Genomic DNA, 20,607 nt, shown 5'->3' with positions numbered 1-20,607 from the left:
TCCAGCACAGTTCAGTCCAGCGAGTTTCTTTATTTTCTGTTGTTCATTTTTTTTAAAACTTATTTTTAATTCTTCACATTCAATTCAGCCTCAATGTATCTACATTCACGTACAACAGAAATGATGCAAGGTCTCTCCAAGAATTGCTTCAATTTTATGTTGCCCCGGTTTTAAATTGGAAGCAATATTGTGCTTGTTGTTTGTCTGTGCTAATGCCTGTCACTAATCTTCAATCATGACACATCTAACACCTTTCCAGCGGTACAGTTCGCTTCACAGTCCCATACAGCTGGCTTTTGAAACAGTAAAAGAGACATACTTTTTTCACTCCGCGTTAGTGTGTGACAGGGAAGATTTAAGAGATCTTCACTCTGATTCCTTTGAATTATTTCTTAGCTGGCTATAAATAGGATGGCGACATGGCCCTTAGCTTCTGGTTAAGAAATGGGTGTGCTTGCAAAGCCTTCCCTGGTGTTTCTTTCCAAATTACGATAAGGGAGTGGTTGATATCGATGCGATTTGTCTTACCAGTTCATTAGTTACAAAGTAAACACTGTTGTTTAAAGATAAGCATCAACCTGATATCTTTTTTTCACACTGGCCTTCATTTGTTTGGTTGTCCAGTATCTGGTTATCATAAGATTTATTTTCTCTCTTACCAATTAAACTTTCATTCCTGTATTTCACCCTCATGTTAGGTTATTTTTACATTTGCTGCTATAGAAATTGTCTATACAATGGCCTCTTCAATTCTGTGGGAATCATCCTTGTGGGACAACTCATGCATTTTTTAGCATTATACTAATGGATGTTTGCTGTTTGTGAAGGCCGCTGAGAGCCGTAACATTTTAAAACAACCACTTAAGAACAAAAATCACTTTGGTTTCTTTTTCGGACTGTTGCCACGGCTTGTATTAGATGACGTGACCCAAGGTTTGATCTTTTGTCATTTTTCATCATGAAGCTTAAAGGTGCAATGTGTAATTTTTAGAAGGATCTCTTGACAGAAATGCAAAATAAAATACAAAACTATATTATCAGGGGTGTATAAAGACCTTTTAATAATGAACAGTTATGTTTTTATTATTGTAGAATGAGACGTTTTTATCTACATACGCGGAGGGTCCCCTTACGTGGAAGTTGCCATTTTGGGCCGCCATGTTTCTACAGAAGCCCTTAAAGTGGAATTAAACTTTAGACATTTTAGCCTGTTGTCACGAGTAATTTATTCCCATTTTGCATTTTACATGAGAAAAAAGAAAGAAATTTTCACGATTTAGATTATTAGATTGATAGTGTGTTGAAGCAGAATATTCGTAACGGTCTTTGTTGGACTCAATTAACCAGAATGCACTGCGCGAAACAGAGTCATTAGCTCCACCCACTAATGACCGATGCAGCCTTCAGGTTTGTTTGGCTTAATGCAGCGCTGCAAGAACCAACAGCCGGATGACATAAAGGTTCATCCGGCTGTCGATTCTTGCGGCAACGCATGAAGTTGAACAAGCCTAATAACTTCTTTTACCGCTCAACCTGCTCTCAAGTCAACTTGAAGTTAGCCGTCAGACGAACCTAACCAAAGAGTAACTTCGCTTTAACCATCTCTGAAGGGGAAATCACAAAAACCCTCGATAAAAGATGACTAGAACCTGTGCAGTATGTGGATGTAAGGACAACAAATTCAGGCCATCGGAAGTTTTTACATCAACGCGACCCTCAGCTATCACAACAGATTACTCGAAAATTTGAATATGCAGCCAGCACTTTCGTCAGGAAGAGTTTGAGTACTGCTTTCATCCCAGTTTTTCCGCGGACTCAGGTAATGTAAAATTATAAAAATATCTAAAACATCATTTGGCTTAGTTGCTGCTTGTGTTGTGTAACTACGGTAAAAATGCGGCTACCATAGCTTCTCAAAAGCGAGGGGTGAAGTGGACTGAGCCGTTGGTTGCAATTCACAACATCCCCACTGGATGCCGCTAAAATTTACACACTGCACCTTTAAATGCGTTTCTGATGTATGCTTTTAAAATTAGTACTTTCTGTTAATTCTCTGTCCAATTCTTGGTGTTTGTTTTTATCTGGAGTAGCAGCTATTCCTATTGACCAATCAGACGAAGGCTGGGGTCGGGTTGAAAGAAAACTGTGTTAATCTACATATGATTTTCCTCTGTAGTTATTGATTTGGAATGGACTTTGTTAAATGTTGTTCCAACACCAACAGAAAGACATCACCAGCAGTTAGAGTACATCTAACCTGAATCATATCATTGTCTATGCTGGTGCGAGGTATCGACTACCATTACAATAATTTAGTGACTTCATAGGCATTTCTTTCCTATGATGGTTTTTGTATTACAAAATGGACTAGCGACTCAATAATACAATATCATTTTATTTTCTCAGAGCACTGCGGTAATTACCTAGACAGCAGTTAAGCCCTGCTTGACAGAGTATCACTTAATGCTTTGTAATAGCTGCAGAGAATCCAAACTGAAATTATCACAGACACGCATAAACATTAACACAATTCTTTGGCCGATCTTCGCTCATGCACCCTCCGTACCCAAGCGGCATTCCTGTGCGGATCTCCTGCCGTACGCTGCTGACTGACTGGAAGTTTGAATGTCAAGGACAAAATCAGAACGCTCAGAGAGAAGGTAAAAGACAAGTTCTCACTCTGTATGATTTGTCAGGCCTTGAGAGAATGAGGGCTTTGACATTCAAAGATCCACTCAGCCCGGATGGATGAAATAGGCCTGTGCGAATTCACACAGAGATGAATTTTTGCCACTTATTCATTTTAGGTAATTGAAATGAGTAAAAGAAACACAATTCCTGTCACGCTATTTCTGCAATCAATAAAATGGTTGTTTAGGAAAACCATTTTCATACATGAATAACTTCTGTGCTAATCCAGATTCAGACTAATGAAGGCACATTGGAAAACTAATGCTCTCTATTAATATTTATTACTTTATGAAATTAAAATATGGTTATTTCTTGATTTGTTCACACTTTATATTAAGTAAGGAATAATTGACGACGGGCCGTTAAATTATTCAAATATAATGCACACCCAAGGTGGTAATAGGGAAGCGGAGTGCCGTTACACCGCGGGTGTGAATTATTCCACTTATGCCACGGTTATCACAGACATTGCTCAGGTGGTATTTTTAAAGAGCACCTATTTTATTCCTAAAAAACATTATTTTGTGTATTTGGTATAATAAAATGTGTTTGCATGGTTTATGGTTAAAAAAAACATTATTTTCCACATACCGTACATTTTTTGTAGATTACACTCTCTTCCTGAAATGCACGGATTTGAAAAGCTCTGTGTCCCTGATTGGCCAACTAATCTTTACGTTGTGATTGGCCTGAATACCTCTGACGTCAGCCTGAAACGTGACACTCCTTACTATGTTTGAAAGATTTGGTTGCTAAAAGGAGTTAACTTACAGGCTGTGAGTCCGAAGTGGGAGGAATTATGATAATGTCGGTCTTTTCTACATCATCAATCCCAGGAAGTAAACTGTTGCCTACAATCTGTGTTTGTTGTAGTCCAAGAAAAGAAATTTACGTTGGAGACGATAACTTGCATTATCGTTTACTTTGGGTTAACTTTTGCATATCGCTAACATGTACTAATACACACTCACACACCAAAGGAAATTTAAAAACATGAATTGGACAATATGTGCTCTTTAAAGCAACACTATGTAGTTTCCATGTAAAAATGACTTACAGCTCCCCCATGTGGTTGGAAAGCTCAACAGTGCCTGGTATCAGACACTCTTCTGCAGGCAGGGGGAGGGGTGGGGCTGTGTTTCCTACCCTCCACCGCCACTTTCAGAGTGTGCTTGTAGCAGCTAGGAGGCTGCTCAGGTTGCACCAACAGTACAATTTGTCCAGTTAAAAGTTGTTCTATCACTGAAATAATTTTAGAGACATTATTTAAAGGTAAAAAACTACATAGTGTTGCTTTAAAACATTTGTCAGGTGTGCATTTATCGAAAAATAATGCATACCCATGATAAAATAATGCAAAGCATTCAACAGCTTCGTGGTATAAGTGTCTTTAATTACTATGTGCGTACCATAGACTGTAAAAAAGATATACGACGCAACGTCGCCTCCCTCCATTGTAATGAATTGAAGCCAAAAATGTCCGACCGCATGGTTGCTGCCATGTTAAGTAAAAACGTCAGTTTGGAGCCAAGGCATGCGCAGAAGGAATCGTCCGTGGAGCCAGAGGCGGAGCCGCGGTATCAAACTTCTGCCCAAACGCTTGCGCGCCCAATTCAAACACGCCAATCATAACGACACGCCTTGTTTCTATAGCATCACATTACTAGCTAAAATTAAACTTCAATTTAATCACAAAAAGAACATTTGAACAAATATCAGCGTGATATCAACTACCTGAAAGAACCAAAACCATCTTTTGGAAACTTTTATTGGAAGTGTAAATAATTTTTTTATTTATCGTTTAAATGGAGAGGGCGGGGTTTATGACTTGTACTGCAGCCAGCCACCAGGGGGCGATCAAAGAGCCAGCGGCTTCACTTTTCAAGACTTATGAGGCACACCCGGAGCATACGAAATAATATAAGAAATAATGTAAACATTGTAAAATTGTGCATACATGTTGTTACATTATAGTAATCCTCATGTTTACTTTCTTGCAAAAACCGATCAATTGGCTTCACAAGACGTCAATGTCAGCAGGAGTCGTGGGGATTACTTTTGTATTGAATATATCTGCTTTTTAACTCTCAAATTGGCAGAAACGGTGACTTGTATTATATGAATCACATAGCAAAATATATATTCTTATTCTTATAATATATTCTTCATTGTCCTACTGAAGAAAAAATGTCAGCAACATTTTATTTTTGGGTGAACCATCCTTTTTAACTAAACCTACCTCGGACCACACACATGTAAACAAGATATAATTTAATTTAATACATTTTCTTAAACATTTTACATTTAATTAGTACAGAGGAGTTAAAACCTTAAAATTCCAGTGTACCGTGAGAGGGACAGTGCATTTTTTTGAGAGAAAACTCAAGAATTGCATGTGTCCGATGTTGCGTTGTAGTGCATGTGTAGGCGACCTGAGTCTGAATCCTGCATGCTCTTCCTTGTTTTCACTGCGTCCAGTAGGAATAACTACTTAATGTTCATACAAGACTAAACCAAATCCATCCAGTAAGCAATTTTTTTGTTGACAAGGCTTAATTTAATTGCGCTGAGAAATGTTTTCCTCGATTTAATTAAGTTAATTGAACGATTTTATTATTTAAGAGCGGGACGTGGATAATCTGGAAACTGTTGTTTAAAGATTCTCTCAAGTACACATCTGTCTCCCAGAGAAGCGTGTCAGTGCACAGTAATATTAGTGTGTAATTTATCTCCCTCCGGGGCTGGCACACCTCATGTGTAAGGGAGGTCAACATATGGTGCTGAGCCTGTGACTAACGGTGTGTGTGTGTGTGAGCGAGAGAAAAAGAGAAAGAAAGAGAGCTGTTAAGACAGACTCCGTATTACATTGTAAGTGTGCAGAGTGTATTTTGTACGTACCGGATGAGTGCACAAGCGTGTGTCCACCCCAGTGCAGTGACTGATGTAATTTACGCTGTCACAACACGAAGCCGGTCTCTGGATGACAGGGGAGTGAGGGAGGGCAAGGCACAATGATGACTGACCTGTCAGCGTTGATCATTTCTGGTGTCATGTGCAACTCGAGAGAGAAGAACCTGTAGAGCTAGGCAGTGGGATTTGGGAGAGAATTACTGGGTGATGGGTCATGCATAATATCCATCATTTGCCAAGTACTTGGAATAATATTCCTGACAAACAAATAGCTGTAACCATAAACCTTACAGTGGGCTTTCAGTGAATAATGACTTTGGATCTATTAGTGCTAATTACCGCTTGTATGATTCTCATTTTAAAGTCTTTAATTAGGTTCATTTCAGAGAAAACATTGAAGAGGTTCTTTAAACGATCTAGAAATCAGAGGCCTATATGATTAGTTGCTATGACTGTTATTTAACCCTAACGCTATCTAACACTAAAATCTGTTTGTCTGACAGGAATGTTGCTTCAGGACCAAAAACGAGCTTGGATGCAATCAACCAAATAGGATGAAATCATTGGTAGCAGAGCTAGATTAGAGGACCTGAGTGAGAGCAGCCGAAAACAACAGCTCCAGGAGACTTCCAAAGCTCTGCTGACATGAGGTTGGTTACTATGTCAGTATGTCTCTTATGACGTGGGGGGAGTATGAACTAAGCTGATTGTGTCTTAGTCAGAGTAGCCTACCATATTCATTTTGCAAACAAAAATAAGGTCTTAGTCAAACGTTTTGTCATGCACTGTCCCCCTAACCCCCGTGTAGAATGCATTCCTTAGACCCCCCAAGGAGATTTCTGACAAAATAATCTGAAACTTAAAATATGAATTGAACAAGACATGTTAAATTATACAATGTAGTGCTGTTGGTTAGCCTTATTGTTCTGATAAATTTATGTATTTTATAAAATGTCATAAATCTGGGGCCCCCCTGGCACCATCTCATCCCCCATTTTCAGAACCACTGGTTTAATGTATTATACTTTGGGGACCTGAGTATTGATAGATTAAATCATGTTTATTAACTGTTTACTATATGGTTTGCTCTAAAGGACACATCTTGCATACATATAAGCTAACATTACATAAAATAAGCAGTGTTGGGGGTAACTCATTACAAGTAACTTGCATTACGTTAGGGGTGACCTCGACTAAGGATTTACATATTCAAATCAGAATTGTCGAATCTTTCCATAGTCGACCGATAGTCGAATCATCTATGTGTGTGCATGGGTTGGGAGGGGGTCAGACCAGGTAGAAATGGGTAACTTTTATTTTCTTTCACAAGCAACACACACAAACAACTTTCTGATAAAGGGACCAAAACTGTCTTTCAAGTGATGAACGAAGACAAAACTGACGATGCATATATATATTTGAGGTAAAATGTAAGGCAACATTTGTTTAATTATTCATAACATTTTAAAGCCACGATCTACAGAACATCACACAAAAAACATTTTGATAACTAAAAATATACCGCAAAGGTGATCCTGCCTTGGAAACCCCGGCTACAATTCAGTGTTTTAATTTAATTTGGAGATTTAGCGCGTCAAAGCAGTCATGACCCAAAAAAATTACAAATGAGAAATGACAAATAATTTGTGATTGCTACTGCAAATGATATAAACTAAGCTTTATATACAATTCATTAAACGTTAATTTATAACAAGTAAACACTGAAATGAATGATTATAGACACTACGCGTATTATTTAACACAGAAATACCTGCTTGCTTGCTTTGACTTTGATCATCTCTGTATTCACTTTAGATACAAAAAAGACCTGATGATATTATTTATTTCAGGAATCTCTTTGCTATCATTTGAAAGTGAACACCGACCTTAATATTAAAATCACAAGAAAGACGTGTCAGGCATAAATATAGGTTCGGTGCAGATATTTTCCGTTTCATCACCGAAATTTAAAGAAACGGCTTACCCGTTTTGTACTTTAACTTTTGACAAGATAACCATATGTTTTAAATACACTTTAAAAACTTATACCCGTCGAAAAACATTCGTTTTTTAATGTTTAGTTTGACGAACTCCTAAATATGAGACGCAGATCACCTAGCGCGTTTTCGCCTAAATTGCATGCGCATTGCGCAAGCATGGCCAGCACGCAATAGCGCAACATCGATACAAAGAAAAGCAATCCAAAATGTACAGACTTACATTAGATCAGAATTTACGTTTATAATAAATACAATTTTTTTTATAAAATAAGGTCAGAAATAACAAAGTGCAGAACAAATGTTCAAAATGCCTCAAGTGCACGGCAACAAAACACAAGTCAAATAGATACATCAGATAACCCAGAGTGATTTATAAATAAAATAAAATAAAGAAATTATTAAAAGAACGAAAGTATAGCCAGAATTGCCAGCTTTGTCTTTTTAATGTAGAGACAAAAAGGCAATGGTTTATTAACATAGGAACCTCTTTTTGGACGTATAGCCCGGTCACAGGGATTGTTGGATTTATTAACGCATTTTTAAAATATTTATTGAAAGCTGCTACTTCACATATTATTTGCAGGATTATAATAATATGCTGTATATTAATATATTGGTTGAAAGCTGTTATATGTGAAATCAGATAATGTGTGCACCCATATGGCCAAAATTAAAGGATCCTCATTTCATAACACATCTGCGACGATTCGACTGTGAGATTGGTAGTCGAATCAGGCTTCTCCTATCGATGCATCGAATCTTCGACTATTCGAGGTCACCCCTACATTACGTAATAATATTACTTTTCTGAAGTAACGAGTAAAGTAACGCATTACTTTAAAAAAAGGTAAACATTAATATTTGAGTTACTTTTTAAAAAAAGTAATGCGAGTTACTTTTTAGTTTAATTAATTTAATTAAAAATAATGTACTGAATTAAACTGAACTTATACCACAGGCCTGTTGAATGCTTTATTCTGATTGGCTTAGAAATGTTCCATGGGTGTTGATTATTTTTCTGTAAACCGAACACCTAACCTGTCAAATATCTTAAAATTGGCACCAGAGCGATGTTTGTGGTAACCATAGTATAAGAGGAATAATTGAGTCTGGTCCTTTGAATTATAAGACACCTGCGGTGTTGGGAATGCATTATTTTCTATTATACTACGGGTCTGTTGAATGCTGCATTCTGATTGGCTGAGAAATGTTCTATGGGTGTTGATTATTGTTCTGTAAACCGCACACCTAACTTGTCAAATGTCTTAAAAATAGGCACCAGAGTAATGTTTGTGGTAACCGTGGTATAAGCGGAATAATTCACTCTGGTCCTTTGAATTAGGCTTCGTGTCGTGCTGCATTACCACCTTGGTGTGCATTATTTTCTTATAATTCAATGGCCCATCGTCAATTATTCCTTACATAATTCATTGGCCCGTCATCAATTATTTTTACATAATAACGTAGAAATACACACACTATGCATCGCGGCTGAGCGGGAACAGTTTAACCCCCAATCACATTAGCTACAAGAGGCAGAGCGACAGGCTACCATTCATTTTCAATGGGAGTGGCCGTTTGCCAGCAACAAGCGACGAGCTCGCCGCTGCGCGAGCAAGGTGGGGCCAAAATAGACGAGCAGGCTATTTTATGCAAATGCTGAGCGATGCGACAAAGTGACTGCCAATCGGAGTTAACGGGCAGCGTGACGTAGGTCTGTGGCCGAGTCGAAGAAAATAATTCAAGATGGCTTAAAATGCGTATTTCTGTAAATATCTGATAAGATTGGCATTTTATCTCATATATTTTGTTACTTTTATCGAGAAATAAATACTTTAAAATCCAAAAACATTGTTCTTGTAAGTTAACAATACCTCTGAAGTGACTTTTGATATCGCTTTTAAAATATAGCCATGGAACGCCCATCAAGCGGGTGCGTGTGGCTCCATGTTGCTCACTTTTGTAGCTAATGTGACTGTAAGGTAAGTTAGAAACGGAGATGGCAGGGCAGAGCTTGACATTTTTACGACAGAAATATGCAATTTCTGAATGCAGAACTTCTCTGTCATAAAAAACACCTGCAAAGCCTGAAAAAGATCAAGCCTCAGACAAGTAAGAAAAAGTAATGCAAAAGTAACTTAAAAGTAATGTAAGCATTACTTTCCATAAGAAGTAACTAACTTACGCAATTAGTTACTTTTTTGGGGGGTAACTTAATATTGTAATGCATTACTTTCAAAAGTAACTTTCCCTAACACTGAAAATAAGGCTATCCAATATATACTTTTACTGGAATACTGTACAGTATAGCACATTGTCTCATGTATTAAGTATAGACGGTTTCATCGGACGCACGTGCGGTGACGCGATACGTATCTGGTCCGAACTTTACTTGCGTTTTCAGTTTTTTTAAAGGTGCAGTATGTAAATTTTAGCGGCATCTCATGGTGAGGTTGCGAATTGCAACCAACGGCTTAGTCCACTGCTCACCCCTCGCTTTTGAAACACATAGAGAAGCTACGGTAGCCGCCACCGGATAAACATGTAATCATTGGAGACAACTTAGTAAAAAAATTGTCCGTGAAGGGCTTCTGCAGAAAAATGGTTGCACAAATTGGCGACTTCCATGTAAGGGGACCCTCTGTGTATGTAGATAAAAAGGTCTCGTTCTAAGTTAATAAACACATAGCGGTTCACTCTTGAACAAATACCCTATTGAAAATAACAAATGTTTTGGTTTCCTAGGTAATCTATGTGTTGTTTATTTTACTTGTTATATAAATACACTATGTTTAAAGTACTTTGTTGTTATTTATTCTTAGCAGAGTTTACCGGAAGTTACGTGCTGACCACGAAAGTCGCTTGTTTATGTTGTTACTGCTGAAACCATCTATAGTTTTTTCTATGTGTATGTATGTAACTGTTTGGGTGATTTACACAATACATAATTATAATGGTTAATCATAAATCTGTATAAACAAGACAATTAACCGATCATCCTAAATTTTTGTTTAATATTCACATGGTGCAATTACTGATGGGCGACAGCTATGGATAGTGAGATATATATCACCTGTAGTGTATAATGTCTTTCTGCAAACACATTGCCAATATATTTGATGTATGAAACCAAGGAGCGTGGCATAGGTTTTAGAGATGCATGAAAAAGAAATTCAAAAGATTTTGGAGATCTAAAGTCCTTTTAACAGATTACGTGGTATATTCATGTGGAAAGCTGAACTGATAGATGAGGGTTCTGCAAGCATGTGGAACCAGGTTTTACGCCCTTCTTGTCCTTCCCTTGATCTCTAAGTAATCTCAGCCCTTCCTCCATCATGTTCTTGCAGCAGTTTACTTAATGAAAAAACGCTGTGATCTGTAAATGAAAAGGCTTTTGGCGGGTCTCTAATCATTAATCCACGCAAGTTAATATCACACATGCCCGGGAATCAATGCACTCATTCCCTCTGCTAAGGGAGAAAGATTGAACAAACAGTGCAACTTTTCTCTTCATTTCTTTGCTGAATATATTAAAACAGTTTGTCCCAAGCATTTGTCTTATGTTTTGACCCCTAAGTACACCTAAGGTACCCTTTCATCGACAGTAGTTAATTCACGTGTTTAAGTGATATTATAGGGATATAAATGAGCTTTGTAAGTAGTACTGACTATTACACTGATTCAACACAACAAAACAAAATAAAAATCTTTTGAAATAGCCACCTCCTGGGGTATGTAACCTCATTGGGAATCACTGCATTATGTAATTGAAAGGCATGAGCCATTAGTCATAGACGCCACAGCATTATTTCCTTTTAGTATAAAATCACTTTAATGAGACATCTTTCATTCACTCGTTATACCTAAGGAAGTGGGCTGGAGAATATTTCAAGGATAAGTTATCTTCTCTTTTGATGTAACATATAGAAGATAAATGCATGCATGGACATGAAAGCAGATTTTTGATCGCAGAGTTAATAATGCAAAGGCGTACCGCATCTCAGTTAAATAAAGATCAATTGATTTCTGTCTATGCACTGAGAGTGATTTATTTCACCATTTCAGTATGATTAGGGAGGAAAAGTTATTGTTATATCAAGTCATTTGTATTACTGTTCTGTGGCTTAAAACACAGGGATAATAGATATGTTTTATGTTTAAAAACAGATCTGCTTTTGTTATAATTAAAACTACATTTAATCTCCCTTATTGATTTACACTGCTTGATTTTACTCTGTGTAAGGTCAGTCAATATCATAATCCGTTAATCCAAAGGTTTCAAAAAGCTTTAGACTATCCGATAAAATCTCCATGTGGTGTGGTGAGTAAATAAAAAACAATCCAACCTATAATATAATGTACAGTATGTCATTAAAGAGCACCTATTTCATTGCTAAAAACAATGTTATTTTGTGTATTTGGAATAATAGCCTACAGTATGTACGCCGTGGTTTACAGTAAAAATCACATTATTTTCCACATACCGTACTTTTTTGTAGCTCCAGATTTCCCTGTCTTCCTGAAAGGCATGGATTTTGTACAAAACTGTCCCTGATTGGCCAGCTAATCTGTACGTTGTGATTGGCCTGAATACCTCTGACGTCAGCCGGAAATGTGACGCTTCTTACCACGTTTGAAAGATTTGCGCACAATGCAATGCTAACAGGAGTTAACTTACAGGCTGTGAGTCCAAGCGGGAAGAATTATGATAATGTCGATCTTAACTACATCACCAATCCCAGGAAGTAAACTGTTGCCTACAATCCGTGTGTTTGTTGTAGTCCAAGAAAAGAGATTTACGTTGGAGATGATAACTCGCGTCAATGTTTACTTTGTGGTTTGTACGTTTTGCATATCATTCACATGTACTAATACACACCAAAGGAAATTTAAAAACGTGAATCGAACCATTGGTGCGCTTTAATAAATCAATCATACCTATATTAAATCCTATCAATAAGCGCATAAAAAAGGATGTGCTTTTAAAAAATTATGTGTATTGTGTCTGTAAATGAAGAGCTCAGATGTAAAAGGCGCTAAACGCCATTAAACGCTCTGTCAAAAATGAGATAATGACCAAATACTCTCGGCACGTTCATCATACTTTTGCTTTAAATCTGCTTATTTCATGACCTCAAGCTATTTAAAAATATTGGTTTGTTAGGAGAAATCTTTAAACTAGATTTTTCTGCAAAGTCCACTAAGTGCACGGAAAAACAATTGAATGAACAATGGCGCGTAAAAACTAGGGCTGGGGAAAAATGATTTTTTCGATTAATTGTTTTTTTTTACGTGGTCGATTCAAAAGCGATTCTCAAAGGCCACGAATCAAATTTTTTTCATATTTATTTTCGCAAACATTGAATGTAAGATTAACGTTAATCCAATTAATAGTCTTCTCCACTGGATGTCACCCTCTTTTTTGAGGCGAGCCCGTCATTCATTCATTCAGTGCTTAAAATGGCGGTTTCAGGTGCTTCGTAGACGTTGATGCCACGTTCACATAAAAAGTCAGAGGTATGAAAGCATTTTAGATTTCGCAAGGAAGACGACGACAATAGTGTTGTGAACAAGAACAAAGCTATATGCGTGATTTGTAATGTGGAGGTGAAATGCTGTAGTAATATTAAATCTATATTCATTGAGTTGAATCGAGAGTTGAGTATAAAAATTTACCTGAGAATCTGAATCGAAAACAAATCAAGAATCAAAATTGAATCAATTTGATAGCTTGTGAATCGAAATCGAATCGATCTGGAACATCTGAATCGATACCCAGCTCTAGCAAAAACCTAATAACAATAACCCTTTTAACTTTTCATTTCCAAAAATGCTCATTTACAAGAAATCACGTCAGAAGCACTTAAAGGGTTTTGCACCCGACTCTTCAAATACTTGTAGTCTGTTTAGCAATGTTAACTAGCAACCCTTTTAAGACTCAGTGGTTTTAATAATATTTAACTTTGGAGGGCTGATTCTGGATCTTTAGGAGTTTCAACACAAAACAATGATGAATGTGCACTCAGTAAGAAAGGATGTGGACTGACTGTGGGGATGAGAAACAATGAAGGATCTTACAGTGATATTGATTTGCGAGTTTATCCTCCATCTGTCACTATAATGAATTTTAATAGGAGACTATGCAGAACTCAAAAGCAGATCGAGTGAACCAGCAGGGATCTTGTGTTTTGAAAAAACAAAGAAGAATCAAATTATGACTCTGCTAAGTTTAAAGTCTATCTTAAAAAACATTTTAAAAACAATAACGTGAATTTATAGCTATAAACAGTCAGTGTACATCTAAACAACATCAATTCTCTCCTAATTGTTCAATGTTGTGCAAATGACTGTCGAAAGAAGTGAGACAAAATAGATGGGGTTTATGTAAATACAGGGATTTAATTTAGGATGGGGTAATTAAGCACATCTGGTCTTTGTGTGAGTCTATAATGTAGGTACAAGTTTTACCAATTTACATATACAATTAAACACAATCCAAAACATACCTGAATTACAAAGTATTACAAATTTGACATTTTCTGAAGAAATGAGCATTGTGCCCTTGCAAAAGTCATGCCATAATACTAAAATGTTATAGTGGTTGCTAGGGCATCACTTTACAGTTGCTACGATGTTCTGGGTTGTTGCTAGGGCAACAAGGAACTTTTATCACATCAAGTAAAAATCATATAGATATTTGCTTACAATCCAAAAAATGCTTATTTTCAATTCAGTGTTGTGTCAAATAGGGACAAACCCAGCATTGTTTATATTTGACACAACAATTGGTTAAAGAAGTAACTTAATTATGGGTTGAAACAACCCAGCATAGGTTAAATTACAACCAGGTTAAAACAGGTTGGGTTCATCTCTTTTTGACCCAACGTTGGGTTGAAAATAACCCATACATTTTTTAGTATAGTTATAACACACCAGGTCAAAGTTTAATTTTAGGGTTAAAGGTTATTCAAATAGCGATAGCATCTATGCTCTGGTAACTTTGAAATGTGTTTGAATTAAAGGTTTAATCACACGTGGTCAAACGTAAGATCTTTAAAGGCAGGGTAGCAGCTGGTGTGGAGCTCCTGTCATTAGCAGAAGATCCTTTAGCTTCACCCTCTAGATTACGTCCACAGCTTTTCGTCTGCTACTCAAGTCCCTTTTAAATCCCACTATCATACAGGTCAGAGATCAGCAATATCATCGGTCCTGAGTAATAGGGAAGTGGTCCAATCCAGGCAAAAGCAATCAAATCCAGATAAAAGGATAGGGGGGTGTCGATAAAGGAGCAGGTGGAGGAGTGTGGTGTTTTTATTCAAAGCTGATGTTGAAGACATCTAACCCATCACCTCAGCCGCGATCGTCCGTAAATACGTGACTGTACACGCCCAACTGCAATTTTGTCATTTGATGTAGGAAGGCTCTGTGTTCGGCTTTTACAGTGGAAAATTCAGCACTTACATTTATGCGCTTTATTGAAAAAGCTTTCAGGCAAATGAAAATGACTTTGCATGGCAAATGAAGCCACGGTCGTGTCGTGCAGTAATAGTTTGGGTTTAATTTATTTAGATAAAACAGAATCAGTGAGTGAACCAAAGGGTGTTGTCATTTGGCACTTTTCATAAATGTAGTAAACCCAGGGTTCCCACAGGTCCTTGAAATCCTTGAAAGTTTGTGAATCTGGGGGAAATAATTCAAGGCCCTGGGAAGTTTTTGAAAATAATACATGCATAGATACAGGTCATTGAATCTATTTTATGCAACAAGTTTTCTGGAAAAAAATCCATATTATTCCCTGTGTAGTGTAGGAGAATATCATAAAATTTCATCACACGTGCTAAACTGTTTGCTTTAAATCAGGGGTGTCAAACTCATTTTAGGTTGAGGGCTGGATGGTAAATAACGCCATGATGTGAGGGCCGGATCATTTTTTTAAACCTTAGTGTGCTGATAATTGTGTTAATATTAACTAAACAAACCAATTAATTAGTTTGTTCAGCAAGAAAACTAGAGAAACACACAGCTCTGTGAAAACTACATTTCATAAGGTCACACTCTGTACATATTATACACACAAATTTACATCTGTACAAAACCCACTGGCATTAGGTTGAAAAGCTTTAATTTAACTTCTTTTGCATTATTCCTTAATGCCGAAATTATTTATAAATTTATCAATTTTCTTTGGAATTTATTTGTGATGAGAACAGTTATTTAGAAAATGAAAATGCTAGATGGGGCAGTGGCCCAAACCAAAAAGGCCACTAAGGGGGGTGGTACTATTATTATGGTTTTAGTAAAGTATTATAAATATGATGTGTTATATTAGTAGCATGTGATTATAATGGGAAATATAATAGCAAGAATTAAAGTGTTACAATCTGCTAAATATTCAATATGATTTACCTGCTGGCTTGATGGAGCTTTGAATCCATGTTTGCAATGTTGAACTGCCTTTAGCAGCCTCTCTTTCGCTTCTGTCGTTATTTTGTGAAGGCATTGATCTTTTTTGTATTTTTTGTCTACAAAGTGTGCCAACAACAGCAAATTTAGTGTTTATATTAACTTAGATCTGATCGGGAAGATTAAATCGATTAGACATGTATTGTAACGTTAATACTAAGAATGTGGCTATTTTGTTGTTGTTTGCTTGCTAAGTTGTTAGCACTTTTAAAACACCGACAGCAAATCATTACATGAAGAAATACATAAACAAACAAGCGGTCGGGAAAACACGAAGTGGATCACCGGAATAAGTGGATCGTTAGCGGAGCAGTAACAATAAAACAGCAAGATTTTTGGGCACCGTGTTTAGACTATGTTACGCGTCTTGCTGCTTTCCGCAAGTCTCTTATATTGAAAACGAACTAGACACCCGCCTGAAAGGGTTTTTAAAATATGTATTTCATATTTAATAAATCATCATGCGGGCCGGATTGGACACCTTTGTGGGCCGTATGCGGCCCGCGGGCCGTATGTTTGACACCCCTGCTTTAAATGCTTATATCTTCTGTATGCAAATGTTGATTCATACCAAAATGCTTTTTTGCATAGTTGTGTTTGAAACTTGAAAACGTCTCGGGTTACGTATGTAACTGTTGTTCCCTGTGAAGGGAACGAGATGCTGCGTCTCCCTTGCCATACTTCCTGCGTCCCTGTAAAGTCGTCTTTGGCAATTAGATAGCGATATATTTTCTGGCTCCCGCGTCACCCTGTCTTTGTTGTTAAGCCTCACCATTGGTTGAATTTGAAATACACATTCAGACGCACTTACCCCTGGAGGCGTCCTCAAAGTGTCACCGCAGTGACGCAGCGCGAGTTCCCTCGAAAGGGAACTGTAACAATGTATCTTAAAAGGTAACACGATGTTACCTTGCTCTCACTTGAAATGTGTCTCCACATTTAGTCCTTGAATTTGAGGGTATTGGACCTGGAAAGTCCTTGAAAGGTCCTTGAATTTGAAGTTAACTAAGGTGTGGGAACCCTGTAAACCTTAGTGTCCTATAACTGTTTGAAAGCATTAGAGTTTGTATTTGTACTGTATTCAAAGGGAAAATGAGCATATAAAAAATACAACTTTATATAAAATAGGCTAATTATCTACTTTTTAGACTTTGCACCAACTTTTAAAAAGCAGAGTTCATTATTTTTTTAATGTGAGTTTTGAGCTTGTTTTGTATCTGACTCATGATGTCACTTATTAAGTGTAATTTAATATGGACAGCAATATGCATGTTTCTTTTAATAATGTTTACAGCTAAATAATTCACATCAATCTATAATTTCGAGCTACATAAGTCATACGCTACAATACGAATTTGGGTCTGTGTAGGCCGTTTTAATTCAGACAGTGACAGTGTATTCTGAGCACATATACCTCAGTTGAAGACCATTGCATTAGCAGCGTAAAAGGTCATGAGTTTGAATCCAGCGAACACACATCCTGATAAAAAATGTATACCTTGTAATGCACTGTCGCTTTGGATAAAGGTGTCTGCCAAATGCATAAATGTAAATGTAATAGAGAATGCACATGAAACAGGCAGCGTGAGATGTTTTTTGTAAGCTCCCGCTCCGAATCCTTTCGGTTATGAGTGCACGATTCCTTATGCTGCTTTCACCTGCTGAGAACAGCACATGCTCGGCACACAGCTGTGCCACTTTGTCTTTTTCTCAGTGTTGGTCCTCTTATGGGAAATGGGACTGTGCAGTCAGCAGAATATTCATTAGATAAACCTGCAAATACACACTATTTTTATACATGCTCTCACAATGTAATATGTAAGCTCTGGCATGGATATCCACTGATGTGATTGACAGACGCCCGCCCAGTTGTCTAGGCATAAACATTTTCTAGGTTTTTGGCTGTGCAAAACTTGATGGGTGTTGTGGGTGGCTAATAGGACTTTGCTATGCAGTTTCTAAGCTGTTTCTCAGTATGTTGCTATGAGATGGTAGGTGGATGATTTTAAATATATATTTCAGTTCATATAATTTATTATTCTTAGTTTATGTTACTTTCATTTGTTTGAAGCACAAGCAACGTGGCACTAAAGCGTATTGCTTAGGCTTAGGGGTTTCTTTAATAATAATAGTTTTTTTTAATTTTGCAGAGCATGACGAGTGAAAATATATCATTTGCAAACTTTTTGCTCACTAAGGCATTTGTTTGTTTTCTGATGTGTGTGTTTGTTTGTGCGGCTATGCAGGTCTCACCATCAGGGCTGTGCGTCACATGCCGTGATGTGGGTAGAGTGTAGGATGCTGGAGATGAGCTGTGGAGGAAGGAGGAGGTTCCTGCGCTCAGCGGTCATGAGACTCCCTTGCTTTTTCTGGTTTCTGCTGCTGTTAGGCGCCGGAGGTCTCCTTTTGCTACACCTACAGGACCTCACAGAGACACTTCAACAACAGAACCAAGGTCTGTCAAGCACACTATTCAGTTACATACATGTTCTTTTTCTCAGAACTTAAGATTTACTTAAGATCAGATCAAGTAAAATCTCGACATTTTATTTACAATTATTTATTGCACATAAGTAAACAAATTTGGTAACACTTTACAAGAAAGTTGTATTTGTTCAAATAAAGTACATTAGTTAACCGGAAAATGACTTTCTTACTTAGTATTTTTGTCTTTTTTATTTTGGGGAAAAATATCTAAAAATTCTTAAATTAAGATTTTCTTGATTAGCTAAATGACCTAGGAAAATAAGGCTATTTTTTAGACAAAAAATATAAACTTTAAGTAAATTTGTGCTTAAAACAAGACAAAAAATCTGCTAAATAAAATAAGAAAATTGTTTTTAAAATAAGTTTACTTTTTTCATAAACACTTAATTTAAGAATTTTTTTATTCCATTGGCAGATATATATTTTTTTTGCTTGTACTTATTCACTTAAATTTTATATTTTTGGTCTAAAAACTAGATTTATTTTCCTAGGTCATTTTGCTCATCATGACAATACATATTAATTTAAGAATTGTTTAGATATTTTTACTGAAAACAAGACAAAAATACTAAATAATTGTTTAGATATTTTTACTGAAAACAAGACAAAACTACTAAGTAAGAAAGTCATTTTTTGCAGTTTAAAGTGTCAAATTGGACGTATGACGTGAGTTTTTTTACGCCAGGTAGTGCATTCAGCGAACATAAAACATGAAAGGATCATACGTAACAATCTTGCTTATTTCTTTAATGTGCAATTTCAGTGTAAGAAGTACAGTGGAAGTCCTTATATGGGCACTTTACCCGAAATAACACACACAGACCAACCAAGAGCTGGCACGAAATCAATGTCACCGGATTTGTTTGTGAGGGAAATTTAGACTTCCCAATAAACCCAGAATTATGGAAACAATGGATATGATTTGAATATCTGGGGTAGCGGTGGAGTTGTGCAAGTGTGTTTTTGTTTAACGCTGGATTTCGTTGAAATGGGGCGGTCCCAACGAGGTCATAAGTCACAGGCAGTAAAACTGCATCAGTTGTTTGTGCTTTTTGGCAATCATTGTGTAAATTAGGGCTGTGTATCGGAAACCATTTCCCGATACAATACATATCCCAATCTGATTATTATTATTATTATCTGTTTATTGAACATTGAATAAGCAGTGTTGTGCCAGTTGTGTTTTTGCCTTTCATTTATTAGCTTTTTGGGTAACTCGTAGAAATACTTAAAGTTAAGTTAGTACTTAACTTATGTTTTCTCAAAGCAGTTTTACAAATATAGTGCCTTACTCTAGGCATTGTATTTGTCTCTCATTTAATAATTGTATATCTATGAATATGCAGTCAGACTTAATACTATTTAATAGAAATCAGATTATTAATGTGACAGCTATAGTTTGAAGTAGCTCTGTATCTGTTTTCTAAACGTACACTTTTCACATGCAGCTTTTTGTCGTGTTTCTTCTCAAATGCGTTAGTACTGTTTTATAAGGGAGTGGTTAATAAAGCCATTTGGCAGTAGTTTAGACTAAGATATCTGCGCTTTCATACTGAACTCATTGATTTTAAAACACACATGCGTGAGAGAGCGATAGAGAGAGTACGGACCCCGCTACCTTTCACTCTATGTACTCCGTGAGTCACATGCGTCCTTTCCATATGGATCACAGATCAACAGCGATTCGTCACAGTACTTTCAAAAGTACATCCGAATCGATACAAAATGTCCTATATCAATCCGCGCATCGCCAGGCATTCATGATGATGTATCGTTGTATCGATTTTTTGAACACAGCACTAGTGTAAATGCATATAATGTAAACGACATGAACATGTCGTGACTCACCCGTGGTACCCCTCCAGGGGCTCAGGTTTTTTTTGGGAAAGTTTTTTCACAGTGAACTAGCATTACCAATTCACAATTCACTAGCGTGAACTAGCTTGCATTAAATAACATACACAACTTATTCTAAAGTATTACCAAAAAATATATTTATTTATTAATGATAATTTACTAATATAAGCATAAAAAAGATTGAAAAACACTGTGCTGT

General features: G+C 36.8%; 1 protein-coding gene across 2 annotated transcripts in view; it reads left to right on the top strand.

Moving 5' to 3' along the window:
- LOC129433783 (carbohydrate sulfotransferase 8) overlaps positions 1–20,607 on the top strand; it is a 65,583-nt gene that overhangs the window by 825 nt on the left and 44,151 nt on the right. The window contains exons 2-3 of one of the 2 annotated variants that reach the window (XM_055192437.2): positions 6,105–6,251; positions 18,311–18,519. In XM_055192437.2, the coding sequence (XP_055048412.1) occupies positions 6,247–6,251; positions 18,311–18,519 (214 nt within the window). In that variant the 5' untranslated portion in view covers positions 6,105–6,246. The remainder of the gene's footprint in view (positions 1–6,104; positions 6,252–18,310; positions 18,520–20,607) is intronic. The other variant, XM_055192438.2, reaches the window with a different exon arrangement.

This window comes from Misgurnus anguillicaudatus, chromosome 6 (assembly GCF_027580225.2).
Source record: "Misgurnus anguillicaudatus chromosome 6, ASM2758022v2, whole genome shotgun sequence".
Taxonomy (NCBI): domain Eukaryota; kingdom Metazoa; phylum Chordata; class Actinopteri; order Cypriniformes; family Cobitidae; genus Misgurnus; species Misgurnus anguillicaudatus.
Note: the sequence above shows the minus strand (reverse complement) of the source record. Positions and strands in the feature narration are given on the sequence as shown.